The sequence below is a fragment of the Siniperca chuatsi genome, linkage group LG1 (genome assembly GCF_020085105.1).
Source record: "Siniperca chuatsi isolate FFG_IHB_CAS linkage group LG1, ASM2008510v1, whole genome shotgun sequence".
NCBI classification, from domain to species: domain Eukaryota; kingdom Metazoa; phylum Chordata; class Actinopteri; order Centrarchiformes; family Sinipercidae; genus Siniperca; species Siniperca chuatsi.
This window is the reverse complement of record NC_058042.1, coordinates 5,153,205-5,174,158: the sequence shown is the minus strand read 5'-3', so window position 1 is coordinate 5,174,158 and position 20,954 is coordinate 5,153,205. Positions and strand designations below refer to the sequence as shown.

At 41.4% G+C, this 20,954-nt stretch overlaps 1 protein-coding gene across 1 annotated transcript in view; it reads right to left on the bottom strand.

Annotated features, from left to right (window-relative positions):
• nav2a (neuron navigator 2a) overlaps positions 1 to 20,159 on the bottom strand; it is a 226,694-nt gene extending 206,535 nt beyond the window's left edge. Inside the window, exons 1-2 of the mRNA XM_044223117.1 lie at positions 20,031 to 20,159; positions 18,651 to 19,368 (exon numbers count right to left, since the gene is read on the bottom strand). Of these exons, the coding sequence (XP_044079052.1) occupies positions 18,651 to 18,731 (81 nt within the window). The 5' untranslated portion in view covers positions 18,732 to 19,368; positions 20,031 to 20,159. The remainder of the gene's footprint in view (positions 1 to 18,650; positions 19,369 to 20,030) is intronic.
• Positions 20,160 to 20,954: the final 795 nt, after the last annotated feature.

The window sequence follows — 20,954 nt, the reverse complement described above, 5'->3', positions numbered from 1 at the left end:
AAATAAATATGTCAGGAGCCTGTTTTTTCACCGAATACGATGCACATTTATAGCAGAGGTGCTGTTTATCTCTTGACACGGCAGCAGCGAACCATGAGTTAATGTTTGTGAACGTTACATTAACAGTGAAATACTGCTACAGATGACATGTTTTGATTAGCAAGAAAAAACTTTTCTGATTGGAGTTCAATCCATTGAAATATTGGTTCAGAATCAGAACAAAGCTGTAGCATGAATCTCATAGCTTGATAGAGTAGAGAATATGTGGTTTAGCAGAGAGCAGTGGTGGAATGTAACTAAGTAGATGTAGTACTGTACTTGAGACAATTAAGAGGTACTTGAACTTACTTATTTCCAGGACATTTTCTGCTACTTCAGCAATTGACAGATACTGAAAATACAGTGCTGATGTGTATTTAGCTATTTATTTTATTTTATTTTCATTTATTCTTTATTTTCTCAGTGTTTAGAATTGGTTGACAAAAGTATATGTCAAATTATTTAACATGAAGAATATTTAACTTTAATATTAAAGTTATTTGTTTAAGAAAGCAGCCTTCTGAGCGCCTATGCATATCGGTGCACAATCCACACAGAAAAGGTCTATTTTCATTCCAGCTCAAAAATTCACTATATTGGCTGCCATATCTGTAATCAGTGAATACAAACCCCATTCACATCAGATTTAGGTCAGTTTTTACAAATACTGTGACAATATAAGCATAAACAATTTCCCCTCTAAAATCGGTATTGGTATGGGTCTCAGAAATCCCATATCATTCGGGCTCCATTATCTACCTATGTAGATAAGTTTTGGTTTTACTAGCCCATCTGTTTCTGAGATTTCTGTGCCGACCAAACACAAGGGAGGTGAAAGAAATTTTGTTTGTGGCTTTGAAAATGACTTTTTTTAAATCTGTAACATGTCTTTTCAGAAACAAAGACCCTGTTATTCCACTGTCCAGACCATTATTAAGAACTTGACTCACACTCCTCCCATCTCTCTGAAAACATACCAGTCCTACTGGTGTCAACACTAGGGGTGTAACGGCACATGTATTTGTCCCGAACTGTATTAAAAAAATGGACGTAGTGTCACTGACGTCATGCATAGGTTTCTGAAGAGCCGTTGTGAACCTCAATGTGGGTGGCTCCGGCTGTCGCCATTTTGGCAGTCCCTGACTGGCTCGGAAGAGGACGTACGGTTCAGTATGTGACATCCTCGGGTTCAGGATCGTCCTATGACATCTAGATCCACTGTATGGGAGCATTACGGTTTCCCGGTTCGTTACAGCAAAAATGGGCAACGATTAGTGTCAAACAGTAAGTGGAATTGTTCAACTGAAGTCAGGTATGTCTGTGGAAACACTTCAAACATGTCATTTACGACGGCATCACCCAAATGTGTTGATCAGCGGAATGAGACAGAAACAGACTGGAAGGCGAGTCCGTCTCCCCACAGCGTTCAGCCTCTAACTGCAGCACTCTAAGTAATAACTAATGCTATAGGAGTGTTTATTCCTGCAGATATGCGACCATACTCAGGTCGAAGGGAATACAGAATTTAAGAATATGGTCAAAGTGCTTGAGCCCCGCTACAATGTGCCTTTATGTGTGCATTTTAGGCAGTCCGTTGTGCCTGCTCTGTACAAAACGAGCACAAGCTGCAGTTCAGGAACTATCAACAGGTCAGAGTCTTACGATGGAGCATTACTGATATTTGTGTTATTAATTTGTTCTTTTTGACAATATACCAGCATTTGAGTGCCGTAATAATTATGGCCAATGAGCCACTGTTAAATGTTTACATTTTTCAAAATAAATGAAAAAATATTATTTTCTATATTTATTTTTTTCCCTGCTCTACCGAAAATGTACCGAACCATGACCCCAAAACCGAGGTACATACCGAACCACGAATTTTGTGTACCATTACACCCCTAGACAACACAAAGGTGATTGGTACAGTTCACGGAATGTGGAGTTTGCTCATTGCCCATTTTTACACCTGTGTACATGCACCTGCCCAATAATCGTGGATCTGTCCTACAGTTGTCAGTTTTGGAAAATCGCTAAAATTGGGCGTCACACACCTCCACATCTGACCTTCTGAAAGAAAATCAGACAGATCGAATGTCTAAGTACATCTACGGTCCCATTCAGACAGAATGGAAGAGGTAGAGAGAGGGAAAGAGATGAGAGAGAAAGAGAAAGATGGGAGTTGTGAGCGACCACAATGAAAAATAAGACAGGAGAACAGATTGTTTTTCCAGGATGTCTTGTCACTCAGTGGTTGCCTGCTGCGGTTTGGCAGGCAATCCAGGATGCATCTTCTCAAAAGATTAACTATTTTCAACTTTTGTCACCTTGGGCTCAGTGACATAAAAACAAAGCCAAGTCACAGTGCTGCCCTGCCCCACCTCAACACAGTCTTGGATCAAGATACATGGAGTTCAAAACCCTTTCTCCTGAGCAAAGCATCTCAACAGGCACTAAGGGCCCTGAGGTTGACTCCCATTACAAAGACAGACCTGGAAAAGAAAATTACCAGCAGGCAGAGAGACTGACGAGCTGGCAGACAGTCAGGGAGTCTATTCTCCTCTCTCTTCCTGGATAAATATTTGATCAGCGGAACACTGATGGGTATTGATTAGAGCTCTTATCCGCTCTTTATCGATCCCTCCTGACTGTGATCACTGTTTAGATGAACACACACACACACACACACACACACACACACACACATTCCTGTAACCTCTGAATGAAAGGTTAAAGGCTTAAAACATTTAGCTTCACTAAAGTGTAATGATTGTAAGGTTCAAAGAACAGCACTGTAAAGCATTGATAATACAGATAAAGGAAAAGATGTGTTTCAGTGTGTGTGTGCGTGCGTGCATGCCCTGTGGTGTATATAAGTAGCCACTATCAGGTTACAGTGCTTTCCCACTCTTAGGCTATCATACCCCCCCTCAGAGTCCTATTAACAGCTAAGATTACATTACTGCGATGTCCTTGAGCCCCATGTTGGGTGACCCCTGCTGTAGTGCTTACACAAGCACCTCTGCCTTCAAAAATGATGGGAACTACCACCACAACACAGATGTGCGTGTGTGTGTGGACATGTGTGGTTTGGAATGGAAAAGAAAGAGTCTTGTTTGCCAATTTAATCTGACAGCACTATAGTAACATTGTGACATTAGGTGAAACTCATAATCCTGACCTGACACTACTGTACAAATCTAATTAAGCCACCACCAGCACCAAACAGTGGACCCTCTTGGGAATAAGGCTGAGTTTAGACAAAAATAGCACTGCGTTAAAAAAGGGTGTGTTGCTACAGGTACCAGTGTTTAGATGAAACATGGACTATTACACCCAGTTTGCCTAATGCATTTATGAGTTTTGAGGCTTTAAAAAAACGTTTCTAATACTGGGAGGCAAGAATGTACAACTCTGGAGAATTATCACGAGACGTTCTTGGCCAATTGAGAGGTAAACAGTAAAATTACACCATGCACATGAAAAAATACTGGAATGTGCACTTGCACGTATTTGATCGGTTAGCACAGTATGTTGTGGATGACGTTGCATTGGGTTGTGACAAAAGTTGAGCCAGGTTCAAAAACAACCTCTTTTTCTATCAGGGCCCCTGAAACAAATGAGGAGGTCGCGTGTTTGGATGCAGTGCAATTGTTGGTATGAACGCAGCACAATGCCCCATCAGCGGCAATGAAAAACTGTGGCGTGATTTCACCAGACAGGAAAGGTCACACCTACTGAAAACAAATGTGGTGTATTAAAATGTGAAATCCTAAAAAAGCCTCCAAATCCAAAGAAGCCTGAAACATTTTTCCCACCGACTGACATTAAAAAAGCTGTAATTTTTAGGGTGACTAATAATCTCACTGTATTCCATAACAAGTATCTCTGCTAGCATCCATTGAAAAAGAAGCTACTAGTTGTTTCATTGGGTTATTGTCTCTTTCAGACTTATTCATTTGACTGGTTTGCTGGGAGTTACCACTTATCCTTGAATTTATATGGTTGCCTTTCAGTCAGAATAATCTTTATTCTAAGGCAACTAATTGCCCTCAAACTTTTTCTCAAAGTGCTGGGGGCAAAGTGCTGATTGAGGGATTGAACTCCAGTCTCTGGGGCTACACTGTGTGGATGGGAGTCAGTTATGTCTCTTTTCCCTGCAACACCTCAAACGTTAAAATGTGAATCCAGCCACCATTAATCCCCACCAAAACCCCTACAAGACCTAATCATTTTCACCAATCCTGGTGTCATTTCTGATGTATCAAAAGCATGAGGCTCCTGCAATACCACATCATCTCAGGTCCTCTGATTAAATGAATGTCAATACCACATCGGAAATAGTGAGAACTTACAGTTCTTGCAGGTGATTGCAACAATTTAATTACGCCAAGGCAGCCAACCCAATCCAGAGGCAAACACATCATATTTGATTTCATTTGATTATACTGATTGTCTCTGACAGAGGGTAATATGGCCAAGTGGGGAAGGTAAAATTAAAGGTAATTGAATTCCCTGTATGCAGTTACAGCCTGCTGTCATTATGGGCAAAGCTGCCTTCAGATGCTCCAGGCAATATTTACTCCTACCACCAAGCTATACAACAGCCCTCAGGCAACCATCAATCACAGAGTGAGAAGCAATCACGCCTACAGTTTTATTTTTATTTGACCAAACCTCATTAGAAAAGTTTACTTTGCAGCATTTTGGCATTTTATGTTTGTATACACACTGCCTAAATCCGAGCAAATCTGGGTTTGTAGCATAGAAATGGATGGAATGGACAGGATTAACACTGCCATTCACCGCTCTCTGTACAAAACACAGAAAGGGTCACATACAGTAGGCAAAGATGCACGGGTGTTGTTTGGAGACGTTCATGTGGCTGTTTTCTTTCATATGTATAACTTTAATGCGTCTGCTTCGAACACATCCCAACAGTAAGTTGGATAAACCAGTCAGGTTGTTTGCAGGGCAGCCCAACTCGCTGCCGTTTGTGAGTGTACGCGCCGGCTCTTCTGTGAGCTTTTATGACCTATGCTTCCCCATAACACCCTTCTCTTTGTATATCCACAAAGACTTTCACGTGTGTCTTTGCAGACCTATAATTCCACTTTAACTTATGACAGGATGCTCAATGTACAAAACACAGTGATACTGAATTGACTAACTAGCTAACATTGGTTAGGGCCACATCCACTAATATCAGATGAAGTAATGGTGCATTCTACCTCTAATCAGGCCAACACATTAACTGGCATAAGATGAGTTGGTTATACTGAATTGTATAATACAAAAAAAGTTCCATCAGGTTCCCGGCAAAGCAGTTGGCCCTTCATGGAAATACAGCACTTACAACCCATATGCTTTATTTTATATCTTTGGCAAGTGCACAAAACTTCAATGGCCTCATCAGCGGCTAATAATGACAGCCTGCTCCTGTCATCCCGCCAGTTTAGTTATTCTGGCAGTAGAGAAAAGTAGCAACAAATATGATTCCAGAACCTGTTACGTTTGCTAAGCATAATGGACTTGAACTTCCCGTCTTTGGTGTTAGTTAAGAATAAATAATAAGAATAAATAAAGAATAAGACAGCTGAGAATGAGGACAAGTCCAGACATCATTTTGGTCATCTCAGCTTTCCAAACAAGACTCCAAACTTTCTATCAGATGTCAACATCCATCCTTTTATACCCATGAATGCATTTTCTTGTAACTGATTGGAATTGCGTTCTCATTCCTCTCCAAAGAAACAGCAGTTTTCTTGGCAGAAGACAGACCTACATTTTAAAGCATTCTTCATGCGACGTTTTTTTTGATGCCACCCAATTTTAAGTTATTATTCTCACCTGAAGAGTAGATGTTCAATCACTCCAAAATCAACAAAACTCACTACAGTGCCTGTGTTGCATCACGCCGTCTACAGAGCATACGTCGTCATAATTAGCCTAAATCATCCTTATTGTTTTGATAGCCAGTCAAAGGTCAGTACTCTAAATTATTCATCAGTCTTTACATAGCCTTGCAGTTACAATTCAAGAGCACACTTCATTATATTGTGAAAGAGAGTCATTGACCTACGACAAATAGATTTCCTAACAAACACTGATTAATTGTCCTTGTATACCGCAAGAGCCTTTGATGTCCATATTCTCCCTTGATCTCCCTATGCCCGACACATTTTGGAGATGGCTGAGCAGAACCAGGTGCAGGTGATCAAGTGTCCTTTTGTGGGTCCTTGATTCAAGGCAGGAGGCCACAGTCTGGGCTCAGCAGCTGTGTATACACCGTACCTGGATCAATAACAGCAGAGAGCCTGTATTGATTATGTGTGTAAGTGATACTAGAATGGGGGTTGCTATGGGAGAGGAGGAGGGAGGTGGGAGGTAGGTGGCCTGGATTAAGGTAACAGGGATACAGCCTTGTCGTGACCATGGTGAGTTGTGTGTGTGTGTGTATGTTGCTATTCAGCTTCCCTATTCTCTCACATGCTCTGGTCTGTCATGGAGGGCAGTGTGTGTAAAATGTGTGCACAGAGATGCCATATTATCCAATACAGGTTGACCTCTGAATTCCAAGGCTTCCATATGTCCCCGCCGTGTCCTGGTCTGACCCTTGCAACAGACTTACCTCACTTCACCTCAGACAAGACCTTCAACTAATTAGCAACACAAGCTACACTTTCACCAAGACAGTTTTGACATTCTGGATTATCCAGACTGTGTTTGGAGAGTTTTTATTGATTGTGAGCTGCATACATCACGATGCAATACAGTAGCCTTAATGAAGAAGTGTCCTGGTCTCATCCGTAAAGCTGATCAATGCTAGGAAGATCCATGAATAGTCCGTATCAAGAATCATCTTACAAAATATTAACCTGTGGGAGCGGATTCTCTGATGTGATCCATTCCTACATTCTCTTAACTGGTTCTCTCTGGCAATCAATTTCAATTTAGTTTTCCATTTATATACAAATACGATCAAAGGTATTCGATGAACAGTTTGCTTTATGCAATACATTCAAAGTCATTGTATTTTCAGAAATCCACCTGTTTTTGCTGGCAGTTTTGGACTAACTTCAGTTAAACTACTGTATCACAACCAGCTCTCGTCACTGCCTGACTGGAAAATTATTTCCAGTCACTGGAAAATTATTTCCAGTCAGGCAGGTTTGTAGCTTTAGAACTGTACCAACCCCTTAAGAAGTTCCCTGCTATTCATCTTTAGATTTTCAAAAATACAAGCTGCAAACTAGGGAACAATTTTCATTTTAGCTTCTAGGTGTTAATTATAAAAAGGTGTAGATTCTGATATCTCACACATGAAATTAGTGGTGCAGCTTCAACCCAGGTGGCAAACCTGAAGAAGAAAGAAATCCACTGATGTCGAAAGTCCAAAACCTATTTGCACTTCAATCAATTCTGCTTACAAAAAGAAAGCAACCTAATGATACTGCCTGAAAAAGGCCTTTTAACATTTCAGATTATAACTTTAATTAATAAACTGCTGTTAGATGCTGTTCCAGTATTGTGGAGTGTGTGGAAACTGTGCATTTACTGTGGCTAGAGACACTTTCTGCAGTGTGCTACTGAGAAATGCTGATCTGACTAGATTCTCCATTTCTTTGCTGTAGTTTCTATGTATGTAATAATTTCCAAAACATCGTGGAATTATTAGAATATTATTGTTATCTAAGCCATTGCATTTTATATTTATTTTATCCAACAAAACAGTGAAACCTTAGTGCTTAATTATTAGGATTGGCTGATGAATAAATTGGAAATTTCAGCCTCATCATTCAGTGCATCAAACTTGATGCAAATAACTGACCCTAAAAGCACAATTTGTTTACTATCTATATTTACAATATAACCAGCAATATGCGGGTTAATTCAGACACAGCCTGAGCCTACATGATGTCCCACAGCTTAAAACAATTCACCTGCAGAACTCTACAGTGACTTTTCAAAAGACATTACAAGGGCACGTGTTACAATTACAGGCATTGTAATCCAATTGAGCACTTTAGTTTTGTAAATACAACATATGGCATGAATATTTGACAACTCAACATTTTAAACAGTAGAAATTTAAAACAAATTTCCTTATAACTATTCTTGTACGATATACATATTTACTAGTGAGCTTCCCCTTCATCCCGAAATAGAAAACCTGACCCGCCTGTCATCCCAGCTGCCCTTTATTTACATTGATTGGGTCTTTGCTATAGACAGTCACATGAAAACCATCTGTTCTAACGCCAAGCTTAGTGCTCTCCCAGGAATTAAATAGCTCAATTACAGCAGAGCTCCGGGTCTGCAGCACTGCCCTCCAAAATAGTGCTGAGGCAGCTTCCGTCAGCCATCAGGGGGGGACCCGACACGGTCTCCTGGGGCCATAAACTTCAGATCCTGAATACATCCTGGCCCACTGTGATACAACTATTAAATATCTCTCTGGTATTCCCACTAACGAGCCATTTTACTTACAACTAGACACTGTCAGAGCGCTGAGATATTTTACTCAAATATGGAACCTGCTGTGTGGACGGCAGCACATGTCTACAACCTAAAAACTGCAAATCATTAAAATTCTGTGCGTGTTCTTGTCAAATTAACTACCTGTTCAGAACAGACATTGATCATGTGTCTAGAATTAAAAGGGTCATTACTATCTCTATTTTCCTAGTGATGGGAGGTAAAACTTATCGAACAAAAGCAGTAAGTGCTCTTACAACCAAACGTTCATGCAGTATCAGGCACATTTTTTTATGTAAACATCCACCCATTTCTCCTATTTAAACCACAAAGAGCATCACGTTCCCACTAATTCAACAGAGAGGGACAAAACAGCACAGCATTGCCATATTTGCTGACAGTAATCACATCCAGAGAAACCTGGTCTCTACTAACTGCCATCACATTAATCATTTCTGAATGTTGATTAAGCAGCTAAAATTTGATTTATTATATAATAACAATGTATCAAAAAACAATGAGACAATGTGAAAGGGGTCACCAGAATCTGCAGCTCAAGTTTCAGCTCATTGTTTAGCCGTCGGGCCGCAACTTTATTGTTTTGGTTCAGTCTCACTGCTTTTTTAACGTCATTGTCAGTGAAAAACCTCTAAAAACCCACTGTACTCTACCTGCTCAGCACCAAATGGCAGACAGATACAGTTAGAGACTAGCTGGTGACCTTAGTGCAGTATTTAACAGCTAAAGAGACATATATTTCCCGCGGGAGTTGGTAGAGACCAAAAACAGCTAAAAGAGAGTGAATAGTGGACAGAACTCCAATTGACTGATAATGTTGCTCCGTAACTGTCGGATGTGTAAATAAGCAACTGTTTGCTAACAAGTTTGCCATATCAGCCTAAAAGATGACAAAATGTCTGTTATGTTCACAACAAAAAATTATTGCAGGTTAATACATTACAAGTTAATTTATTTTTGTTGCTGTCTGTTGTTTTCAAAAGGTTGATGAAATAACTAAAAAAAAGACCTAAAGTGCTTTAAGAAAAAAAAAAAAAAAAACTCCCTGGAATTTTTTTTTTTAAATTAAAAATCAACTGCTGACTTGGCACTGCACTGTAGGTGATTTGCAAATGGTGACTCTCAGTGAGAGAAGATTAGGCTGTTTTTGTTTGAGAATCAACTACACATCTGAAGCAGCTAAAACTGTCTCCAATTATCAAAATGTAATATGATAATTCCAAATGAAAGATTCTTAGTGCTACATATTTGGTGTTTGTTGCCCAACATGCAAAAGCAAGAAAAACACCTCTAAGCAGCAAGCATCCTTCCTCGAGTACAAAAACAAGCAGTGATAATTAGCTACCTCCCACCTCTGCATGCTGTAGAAGCTATTTATCCTACAGTTTCAACACTACCCTGACTCTTTTGCAGCACATTGACTAGAGAGTGCATTAAGATGCAGAGAAAAGCAACAGCGATGTCTGAAGGTGGAGAGAGGCTGGGGGAAGGTATTGGAGACAGGAAATCTTTGTTTGATTCATCACTTCATGTTCAGCAGATTACACACAGAGACACTGGTGGAAAATCTGTTCCATGAATAAAACAGGATTATTTATTCAGAAAGATAAAAGAAGCATTGAGGTCTAATCCCTCCATAGGATAGCAAATAAATTATCTCATGGAAGCTACATACCAACACAGGTACTATAATGGATGGGCTTGGATTTCATGAAGAAGCATCCAATTATCACTTGTAAGTACACATTGTTGTCTGTGTACCTGTGGTACATGAGTCTGGGGTTTTTTGCCTTTAGTCTTGGTCTAATATGAACCCAGATGGTGCCACGCGCTTGCATTCTCTGAGGTAAAAATAAAAATAAAAAATGGACAAAATAATATATAAATTATAAAATCAAATTTTGAACAACAGCTAGAAGAAAAATATAACTTTCCTTCTGGAAAAACAGGCCTTCAGAGAATTTACAAACAAGGCCCTGTGTTTCCTTCCTCATTGTTCATCGTCACAGTGCCAATTGTGTTTCCCATTGCCCCGCAGGCAAACGGTGTCCAGCAATATTTCATAAAACACATGGCAGAAATCTCTATTTCTTGTAACAAAGGAGGCTGAGCTAGAGAAAGCCTGTCCACCTTCCCTCTCCTCCACTTTCCTTTGTCTGCAGCCTCACCTACAATCTTGACTATATGAATTCCTCTCCAAACGTGACCAATTTACACTATGGGCTCAATGATGGACGCAGGGCTGAGGTTAAGAGGCTGTGGAGTGTGTGTATATGGGGGGATTGGCTGGAGGAACGTGAAGAACCCCCAGCTCCACACTCGGGGCTACAGATGAAAAACAGCACTTTTTTACCCCTCATCCCTCCTTATCACTTGGAAAATTCCTGGTGTGTAAAATTAAATTCTGACTGTATTTCCCAGGATGAAGATGAGACGGCAGAGATTGGAGAAGACATCACATGGAGAAGCTGGGACAACCGCTTTTAAACACACTGCTCAATCCCTCCCTTTTACACACACACACACACACAAGATAACAGGATCTCTGTATTTCTAGAACAAAGGCTGAAGTGGACTCACATTAAGCCAAAGAAGAACCCACTTCTAGTATCATACATGCTGATCTGGTGGCGCTGTGCTGTTGCATGTGTTCACATCCCAGCAGCAACAAACGACACAAAGAGGCCCTTTGCTGTTTTTAATCTAGAATCTTACCTTCCTCTTTCTATCTATTCCAGTCACATACAACCTGAGCCCGATTCTTCCCTAACAGGTGCTGCACATGGACTTTATATTTTTTATGAGCTTGAAATGAAAAATAAATGCATATCTAATGATATGAACTATATCCACTGGCAAGAACCCATCAAAATAACGGCTCTTAGAGGAAAAATTATTAAACAGTGAAAGTGGTAGCAGCATTTATGTCTGATAGACAGCTTTAAAATAAGCTCTCTCCAGATATGACAAACATTGCTTCTCAGCTTTAATTAGAACTTAATTATTCACTGAAATGAAACCAAAGACAAAAGAGTGCTTAATTTATAAAGACTGTTCCCAATTCACAGCCACCTGCTGAGATGATTAACGGTTTAAGAAATGTGTTGTTCTCCACATGTAGGCCTATATGTTTGTATATGGATACAATGACCATACCACAGAGGAAATCCCATCGCTACGGGAGCGAGCTGAAGCACATGTTCATCAGCCGAGCACCTCCCCTGAACCAGACTGAACCAGATCTTGCCCACTGACCCCCAGAAAGGGATTACAATGTTGTGCGAGTCAGGACAGCCGGACCATCACACACCCTGCTGGGTGTGTCACTGACAACACCATTTCTCCAGCCATTGAGACTCGAGCTGTCACACACTCTACTGAAAATGTTGATATTGTTGATTTGTACAGTTCAAATTCAGCTGTATGTTGTACCGTTGCCAATACTGCCTAATGACGAGGAAGAAGTATAACAGTCTTTTTTTCCAGCAGGGTAGAAAATTCATGGAGGCTTGGGGCTTAAATAAAAAAAATTTTAAAACAACTGTTTAAACAATTAAAATGAGGGGGAAATACGCAGCTTTTATGTGCACACTTGCATTTCAATCGGTTATTTCATCTTTTATTTTATTAGATGAAATTAGATGAGATAACACTTAGTTTACCTTTGATTTTGTTAAATTGTCATATATTGATGTCGCAGTGCAACTGCTGTGTTACAAGTGCAAAATATGTCTCTCATTATCAAACTATTTACATTTCTATCATTTCTATAATTATTTATATAATTTGAAACAAATCATCTTTGTAGTACAAATTTGGTGAGCCAGCTGAAAATGAACAACACATTCATTATCCTGTAACTGGTCTGAACGACCAAAAATGACCCTAAAATACAGACTGAAGGAAATGATTTCTTTCCAGGGTCATCAAGAATGTCCTTCCTGACACGAAGCTGAGCAGGCGTTTGGTATGTGAAGGGTCTGTGTTTAAGGGGGCCCAGCTAGCCAATCGTGTTGCCTCATAGCCGAAGTCCAGGCCATCCCACCAGCCCCTGCCACCTGTCCTTCATCCTCCCTCAGGGTGCGGGGAGAGGGTGAGGGCCAGATGGCTCTTGAGGGCCAAGCAGCATCCTGAGTGCAGCATCCTCCCTACCCCCAGCCTCAGAGCTACATGCCTGGTCCCACCTCCACCCTCTGACCCCCCTCCCCTTCCCCAATCCAAACCCCTGAGCCCCAGCGCTCGTCAGTGCTGCATGACTGGGCAAACACAGTCCTTCACCAAAATAAATCCCCTGTCTCTCCTCTGCAGCTGCCTGGTTTGCAAGAAAAGCTTAGCCAGAGCCTAAAAGAGCCCTCATCTCTACTGGCAAAACAGCATTCATGACATTACGATTTCCACTATCACAGAGTGCCAGAACCTGCTCCTCTTTCCGATTCTTTATTGGTTAACTGAAAATCTTTAAAAGAAAATGGTTTATGTCTGCTTCAGCTACAGACCTGTACCTGAGCAAAATAAGATAACGAGAGCCTGCCACTAAGATCACTAAAGATGGTAATCACTTATCTGAGGGATCCAGTCAGGGGCTGGCTGGTAAGGAGCAACTGTTAAAGAGGGATAATGTCTACAATAGGCTCTAAATAATCTCACAAGGCTGCTCATTTGTCATCCCGCTATCCTATCTCTCTGATATTACATTCAATTAGTTTCAGATACCAGCGGAGCAGGGCAGCTGGCACACACAATCAATCAAACCCCGTCAATGACAAATTGTCACCCCTCTAGTCACTCTCCATATCTAGGCAACAGGCCAACGTAACAGTGGAGAGATGATTCGGACCGGTGATCACCAAGTCTAATGGACATCTCAACTTGGGGTCAGAATCCAGCGTCAATTCTCGCTGAGAGCAAAGAGATGAATCGTTATTCAAATCTGTTCAGGTGCCAGCAACAAATGATCCTCGCAACTGGTTGAAAAGGTGCGCAGTATACTGCAGACAGCGATATGACCTTCACTGTGTGTTAGCTTGTTTGAAAGAATAATGTAAGAGGGCACTGACTGCAGAAATCTGAGTGGTGGTTAGCACAGATGTTGCAGTCCTAATGAGCAGGTTGGCAGCTCAGGGAGGGTACGGCCACAGTGACCTTGCCCATATGTCTAGCTAAATGTCCACTGTTGGAGGAAACAGTATAGGGAAAGCAGTAAACGCAAGTTATTTTTCTGTTGCCTTGATTATCTTTAGGAGCACATGAACAATTTGACACATCTGAGGTGTATGTTGAAATGGACACATAAACACCTTTAACTCTGAGCGTAAAGAAGGATCTGAGAAAGAAGGATCAACATTTCTGCTCAATCGTAGAAAAGGTTTCAGTCGTAGTCATCTGTCCAGATGGAACACTCCTGGACGAATGAGGGACTACACAGTCTTATTTCTGCTCAATCTTTCCATTTCGTTAGCTGATCATTTGCCTTGGACAAATTTGTTTTGTTCAAACAACGCCTGTCAAAAGTCACCAGATGCATTAACCTGGATGTAGTGAAGTAGCATGCAAGCAGCATACAGGTTATGTAAAAAACCCATATAAAGCAATTCCAGCAATGGAGGTGTTTCCATGTACCACAAACCAAAGATTGTGGGTACAAGCAACTGGAATGAGTGGAAGAAGCCAGTTAAGGTGGTTCAGCATCTGATCAGGATGCCTCCTTGACGCCTCCCTGTGGAGGTATTCCAGGCTCGTCCAACAGGGAGGACACCTCAGGGCAGACCGAGAATCTTCTGCTGGACGGATTACATATCTAATCTGCCAGGGGAACGCCATGGGATCCCCCAAGAGGAGCTAGAGGAAGTAGCTAGGGAAAAGGGTGAATGAGCTACCATGCTTAGCCTGCTGCCACCGTGGCGATGGATGGATGGATGGAGGCGTTGCATGTGTGCATGTCAGCAAATTTGATCGCCTACTGTCTTAAGATCATTTTAAAAATCTGTTTTGAAATCACCATGTGGCAATGATCATTTGGTGTCTTTTTGGTTGTGCCATGCATGAGTTTACTGCTTCAATAAACAATTAAAGCAAAACAAACAAAACTCTTTGTCACTTTGATTACTGACAAGCCAGTGTCCCATAATCATGTCTCATTGGACAAGGCTGGAAGTCACTAGAGGAAGAAGAAACTCTAAAGCTCACTAACCAGGCCTCCCCCGATGAGTATGAACTGTATCCGGAGGTTCAGGATTAAGTCCATCTTGTGAAGGAAATAAACAAAGCCATGTAGGGTTTCCCACTCATCTGTGTCTCTTAGCTAATTACGAGGCTGTTAGAGAATGACTGCAGCAGAGCAGTCAGCAGCACACACATCCACTGTAAACACCTCATTATCCTACAGAACCCCACCCAACCGTATCAAAACGCCTCTTAATGAGCAGTCAGAAATGACTAGTGAAAATAACCACATCATTTCCAATGGTTCTGATTGAGCAATTAGTGTCAAAATCCCTTTCATCCTCAATGGTCTGAATCAATAATGGATTCCATTACAGAATGCTTTTTGTCACCTTGTGAATGACCTTTGTCTACTCTATCAGATGCTGGTGGAAGGGGGGCCAAACTCAGTCTTTATTTTAAAAAGATACAGTTTTGTACTGAAATCTTGCACGATTTTTCAATCAGTGTCCCCCTGATTGCCTAATGAAGCTTGGTTTGTGTTCTGACACTGTGGATAATAAAAAGGTATTGCGAGCACTGCTTTCTCACCAAACATGTAGTTAGCTTTAAAACATGACTAAGAGAAACACATGGTTATATCAGCACTCTCTGCACTTTTTGTGTTCAACATTAGTGCTCTAAATCTGTACTGTATCCAGAACAACTTGGTGTTAGGTCAGGATATAAATCAAAAAGCAGTTCCATAACATTGACTTCAGTGTTTCATTAGCACTCTCTCAAGCAATAGGCTGTATGGGAGGCAGGGATATGCCAACTGTCCAATATGCGGTTCAGACATTGTTAATCAAAGATCAGCTCACAGCTCCTTTTCTTTGACTGCGCTCCAATGAATTAAGCATGCCTGTCTAGCCCTGGAGTTCACATGTATTTAGATCTTTCCAACCGAATTTCATGCTGGCTCACACAAATCTGTGATACAGAGGAGGCACTATACATGAATCAAAAATGATGAATATGTAGTAGTTTATGGTGCTGTTGTTGTTGAAAACCAACTTTTTAACGACTAAAACAGGCAACCTCTCTTCAGATTTAACGCATTGACTTGATTTTATACACTGCGCTCGTGCTTGTGCTGGTTGGAAGGTCCAATATCTGGGACCTCACTGTCAGCTGCTGTAGCACTGTAATCACCTGTTTTTCGTAGAAAATCAACCATGGACGACAAAAATGTTTTTAAAGAGGGGATATTATGGAAAGCAAGAATTGCTTGAAGCAAGTACAAGCATGAAGCTGGTACTCCTTACCACTTCACACACTTTTTGAAATTGCATTATTCAAACTACCCATTCTGAACTGTCCCTCAGTGTGACGTCGTAAGAGGAAAACATAATTTCCATTCAGTATAACTTTTCAGGGACCAAATAACTTTCACTACACGGTAGTATATACATACCACTTCGTCACAAAAACAGGAAAATACCCCCACTCCCAACTTTTAATGATTTGTTCAGTGTTGGTGGAGGTTTCTGACAGGTTCTGATAAGGTTACGTCCCGTGTGATTCTCATCCAACAATTAGAGCTAAAACAGGAGACATACTGTACATCTTTAATCCTTTCTTGTCTGCAGTTGGACAATTCATAACACTAAAGATCCAATCCTCATGGAATCCTAGTTCAATGAATACAAATTGACTACAAATAGACAGGTTTCTGATCTTAGTTAAGTCTGCAGTTCTGCTCCATCAAACACTGAGCCTTCATTCACCACAATACACAATACATCCCTCCTCCAACGCTCTCTGCTTTCCCATGTAGGTCCATGATTGCTACTCAATGAACATTAATATATAGAGCTGGGGACATGTGAGAGAGTAAATCTACAAAGGGAACAAAATCCAATTATCTCCTAGTGTGGCAAGTATCACATATAGGATCTTGAACTCACACACAGCCTAGGTAATTGTCAGGGGACATTGAACCTTGCTGCATGGAAGCCGACGGTAATTCTCCAACAATGGGAGCCCGTGTGTCCACGTTACTACCTCAGTGCTTTCAATTTATTTAAGACCGCTGATGTCCATTAAGAGGGAAGGTGAGCATTGGCTCAGTCTAGCACAACCTCTCTTCCCTGGAGATTGCCGAGCGTCTGGTCTCCGACTGATGCCGCCACGTCTGCGGCGGCAACTGAGGCTTCTAATGAAATCTAGACATGTCGCTGCTGATACCTCATCAAGCATACAAAGGGCAAAAACTCACTTTATGAATGGTATCAGGGTTAGTTACCGTAGCAACAACAATGCAGAAGGGGGGAAAAACTAGTTTGGGTGGGATTACATAAATATTAAGCTTCATGCTGAATCCAAGCACTGAACAGAAATACTGAAGTCCTTTTGCTGCTCAGTGTGTCACTTAGCATCCAGAGAGAAGCTCTGCAGTCTGGAAAATTGGAAAACAGCAGCTGGGACTGTGGTCGCATCAATTAATATTCATGTTCTACATAATCCCAAGTGACTAACTTAACACACCTGATCAAATCAATAATTTACAGGGAGAGGACCAGGGAGGCCAGGAAAGAAGAAAAGGGAATAAACCTTATTAAATCTGATCCCTGGTGAACCTATAGCAGAGGGAGCAAAGTCCAACGAATCTCCACACTATTTAGAACAGAACCAGACTTTTAGCAGTGACCAAACTCCAACATGCATGCTGTGACCTTGTAAGCCTCAACAGCTGTCCAATCTTCAGCTGCCCTGAGCAGTGGACCCCACGTTTTGGAAACCCAGGTGAGGTCACCCACCGAGAAGATTTTTAGGATCCCTCCTGTTTTGCTACCTTAGCTGTAAACACATTGTAAACAGAGCACTGAACGTAGCATGAAAGCCGTAGGTCAGCAGAAGAAATTCAATCCGCCTCCTCATTGAAATGAAGACTAATGTGCTCTGAATCAACACAGTCATCTATTTTAGCCTGTACAGGGTTGTCGCCTGGTGCCTCCGTACCAGTCTATCACAACTGCACATCATCAGAGTCAAGTGAAAACCTTGTATCTCCCAAATGTTACCTCATTCAGAACTACTGTTAGAAGAGAAGCCAGGTTTTCAGACACTGACATATCTGAATGTATCTGATACAATGTTGAAAGGGTTCAAACACCCAAGCAGCTGTCAATTCTTTTCAACTTACAACCATGTAATCCTTCATTTCAAGTCAAACTAGAGCTATGAGGTTTGCATACCACAATAGCAGTACATCGATGGCATTTGGAAAATGCAGAGCGAAGCTGAAACAGGGAAAATGAGTCATGGTATCAAGTACTCCATCAATCTCAACGCAGACGGCTGAAGTAATTCTACACAACCACAAAGCATCAAAGAACACTTCACAGACGCCCTGATGCTTTCACTGACTCTTTGGCTTTGAATCAATCCAGTTATGCTTCCTTTGACACCTAAGTTGGTCACAATGCAATGGTACCATAACTTGTGCAAATATTTAAATCTCCTCCAAAGTAAAGGCATTTTTGTTTTTGCAATGAGACCAACTGTTTTGGATCTTTTCTTGTTGACAATTTAGGATCTAAATGTACAATTTCAAAAGACTTTTGGAGATGGGATGTTCTAATACTTTAAAAAATAGTTTTAGCACAGAGTCTTCACAGAAACCGATTCATATGTATCAGAAAATACGTCTTACAACATCCACTGCCGTTCAAGAGTAGCAAAATTTGTATGTACCAAGTCAAGCAGCAACAGTTTTGGTTTGCTTGTCGCCTTCCCATGCATCAGCCTATCCAGACTCAACTGTCAACATTCAAACTCTACGTTGAAAGATTGCCTGTCCACTCTGCACTCCAGAGCGCTCACTCAGCCTCGTCGTACTCTTAAGCTCTCACACAACACAGAGTAAACAGGTAGATCTGGTAGATGAAGAGGATCAGTCATTAACTCACCCTTTTCTGGTCCTCCAAGCAGTGCAGCACAGGTTTCCTCCTCTGGTGCTGTTGTGGACTAGCCTCTCCTCCTGCCTCCATCTTCCCATAAGTGAGTGAGTACTCAGGCTCCCCCACAGCTAAATATCCAGCCTTTACAACAGGCCTCTTAGGGAATGAAGGGAAATACCTGCTCAAAGTATTGATGTCCCCTTCCCACTCGGTTCCCAGTTGTGGTGCATGAATGTCTATGCAAAAAAAGGGAAAAACTGTCGGTGCATCAACTTTGCTTCATGAAAAAGATGACACCAAATCTCTGGGAGGATCCAACCTCAGCCACACGACTTGTCTCAGTCATAGCGTTTCTTGCTGGTTTCTCTTTGCAGCTCTTGGTCCCGAGGGGCTGGTCTGAAGTGAGCATCAGGGCAGAGAACGGGAACCTGAGATATCCAGGATGGTTCTCTCTCTCAAAACCATCACCGCTGCCATGGAGATTTGATCTGAAAGGAGGATGTGATCATCATGATCCTCTCCACTGCCCGAGATTCAATCTGGAAAAAACTGTGGGCAGATTTCAGTTCCTATGCAGCAGAATGAGTACACATCAGTTGTCCAGGGAGCATCTGCCAATATAAAAAAAAGAAAAGCAAAAAAAAATGTCCAGCGAAAGCAGCTGAGTAAAAGCTGGGGTCACCCACAGCTCAAAGGTCAAGTGTGGTATCCTGACAGTGAACAAGTGCTTGTGTTGAGAAAGAAAACAGAGTAAGAAAAGAGTTAAATTAAAACAAAGGCTGTGGTGTCAGAATAACTTAAGACACATATTCATACAGACGACCTAAACGCAGCCATGCACACTACAAGACAAATCTGATTAGAGACACATATGAATTATTTCAATGTTCCTCTTGACTTGCAAAGTATTTAAATGCTTTAAGGTACCATTTGTATCTATTGCATCTAGGAAATTGCTTATTCGTGGAGGTAAATGACTTTATGTCTGAACAAACCGCCAGCTAATTGCTGCAGGTGTGGGCTTTTCTCCATTCACACCATGAAAAACACTTATTTATACACAACTTGCGAACTTTTTGTTGGCCACAAACTTGTTATCGTAGATGCAGTTCTTGTAAGTTGCAGTAAACTATTCAGCCTACACTTGACAACAGACAAACATTAACTCAAGAGTTACGATCTGGAACAAATTGCCTGCCGAAGGTTTGAGCTACTGCAGCATCCCTAAAGGAGAATCTGCAAGACCTCAGGCTGCCTGACAGACTGGCTGCTGCTCCGAGCTTTCTGGAAACTGTTCGTAATTGCCTCAGTTAAACAACAATAAATAAACTACGAGAGGAAATAGCTAAACATTAGAGAGCAGTATCTGTGGTAAGAAATGCCGCTCACCCGCAGTTATCGGTGTTTCCTTCCCGGTGGAGATGGTCCTTGCTCGCCGCGTGAGTGGCGCTGTCCGTTCCTCCGGCTGCAAGCGGAGCAGCCATCTGCTGCATTCACGCGCTGTCGGAAATATCGGGCGCACGGGATTGTTTGCAGCAAAACCTTTGCTCTTTTAAATCCCAATCTGTTTCTTTTTACCAGGCTGTTTTAGTGCTTTGCATTTTGTAAAGCACGTTGTTGCACCTTGTTTTGCATAAACAAAGTGTGTTGTTATTATTATTATTTTAGGAGTGAGGTGGGGGAAATGATCTGTTTCATCATTTCATGATTATTGTCACTGTTGTTAGAAAGTTTTTACAAATAGCTGTCACAAATTTTAAACTAAGGAAAATACATGCTGGATTTCTCCAGCAGAGCTATAACGCACTTACAGATACAAACCTCCTTCAGTTGTAGGTTATACAATGCTCTAGCTTGCTAAACCTACACATTCTCATCTCTTATGCAAAACCAACATGCATACTCTTAGGAAATGGAATTACATCTCAGTCTCTACCTCTGATAGTTTTAAAAGTGTTGTGCTTTAATAGCTAAAGAAACAAAACAATAATGGTCTAAAGGTATAAATCCCAGACCAGAAACATTAACAAAGTATTAAAGATTATTCCTTGGTCCAAGGCAGATGTGTTTATCATAGTTATGCATTGACAGTTTTTTCTGATATCATGCAGACGGACTGGGTCCTTTTTTTTAATCAAAACCCTGTGAATTGTGAATTGGGTGGCCTAATTTACGAGGCGCAACTGAGGGCAGCATCAGGGTCCCACTCGCTCTCTCTCACATTTGTAACATTACGTCACTATGTGCTTCAAGCTCCGCTCTTCTCTCCCAACATCCTTGAAGGCGCCCGTCGGTTTCCATGGCGACTCCCGG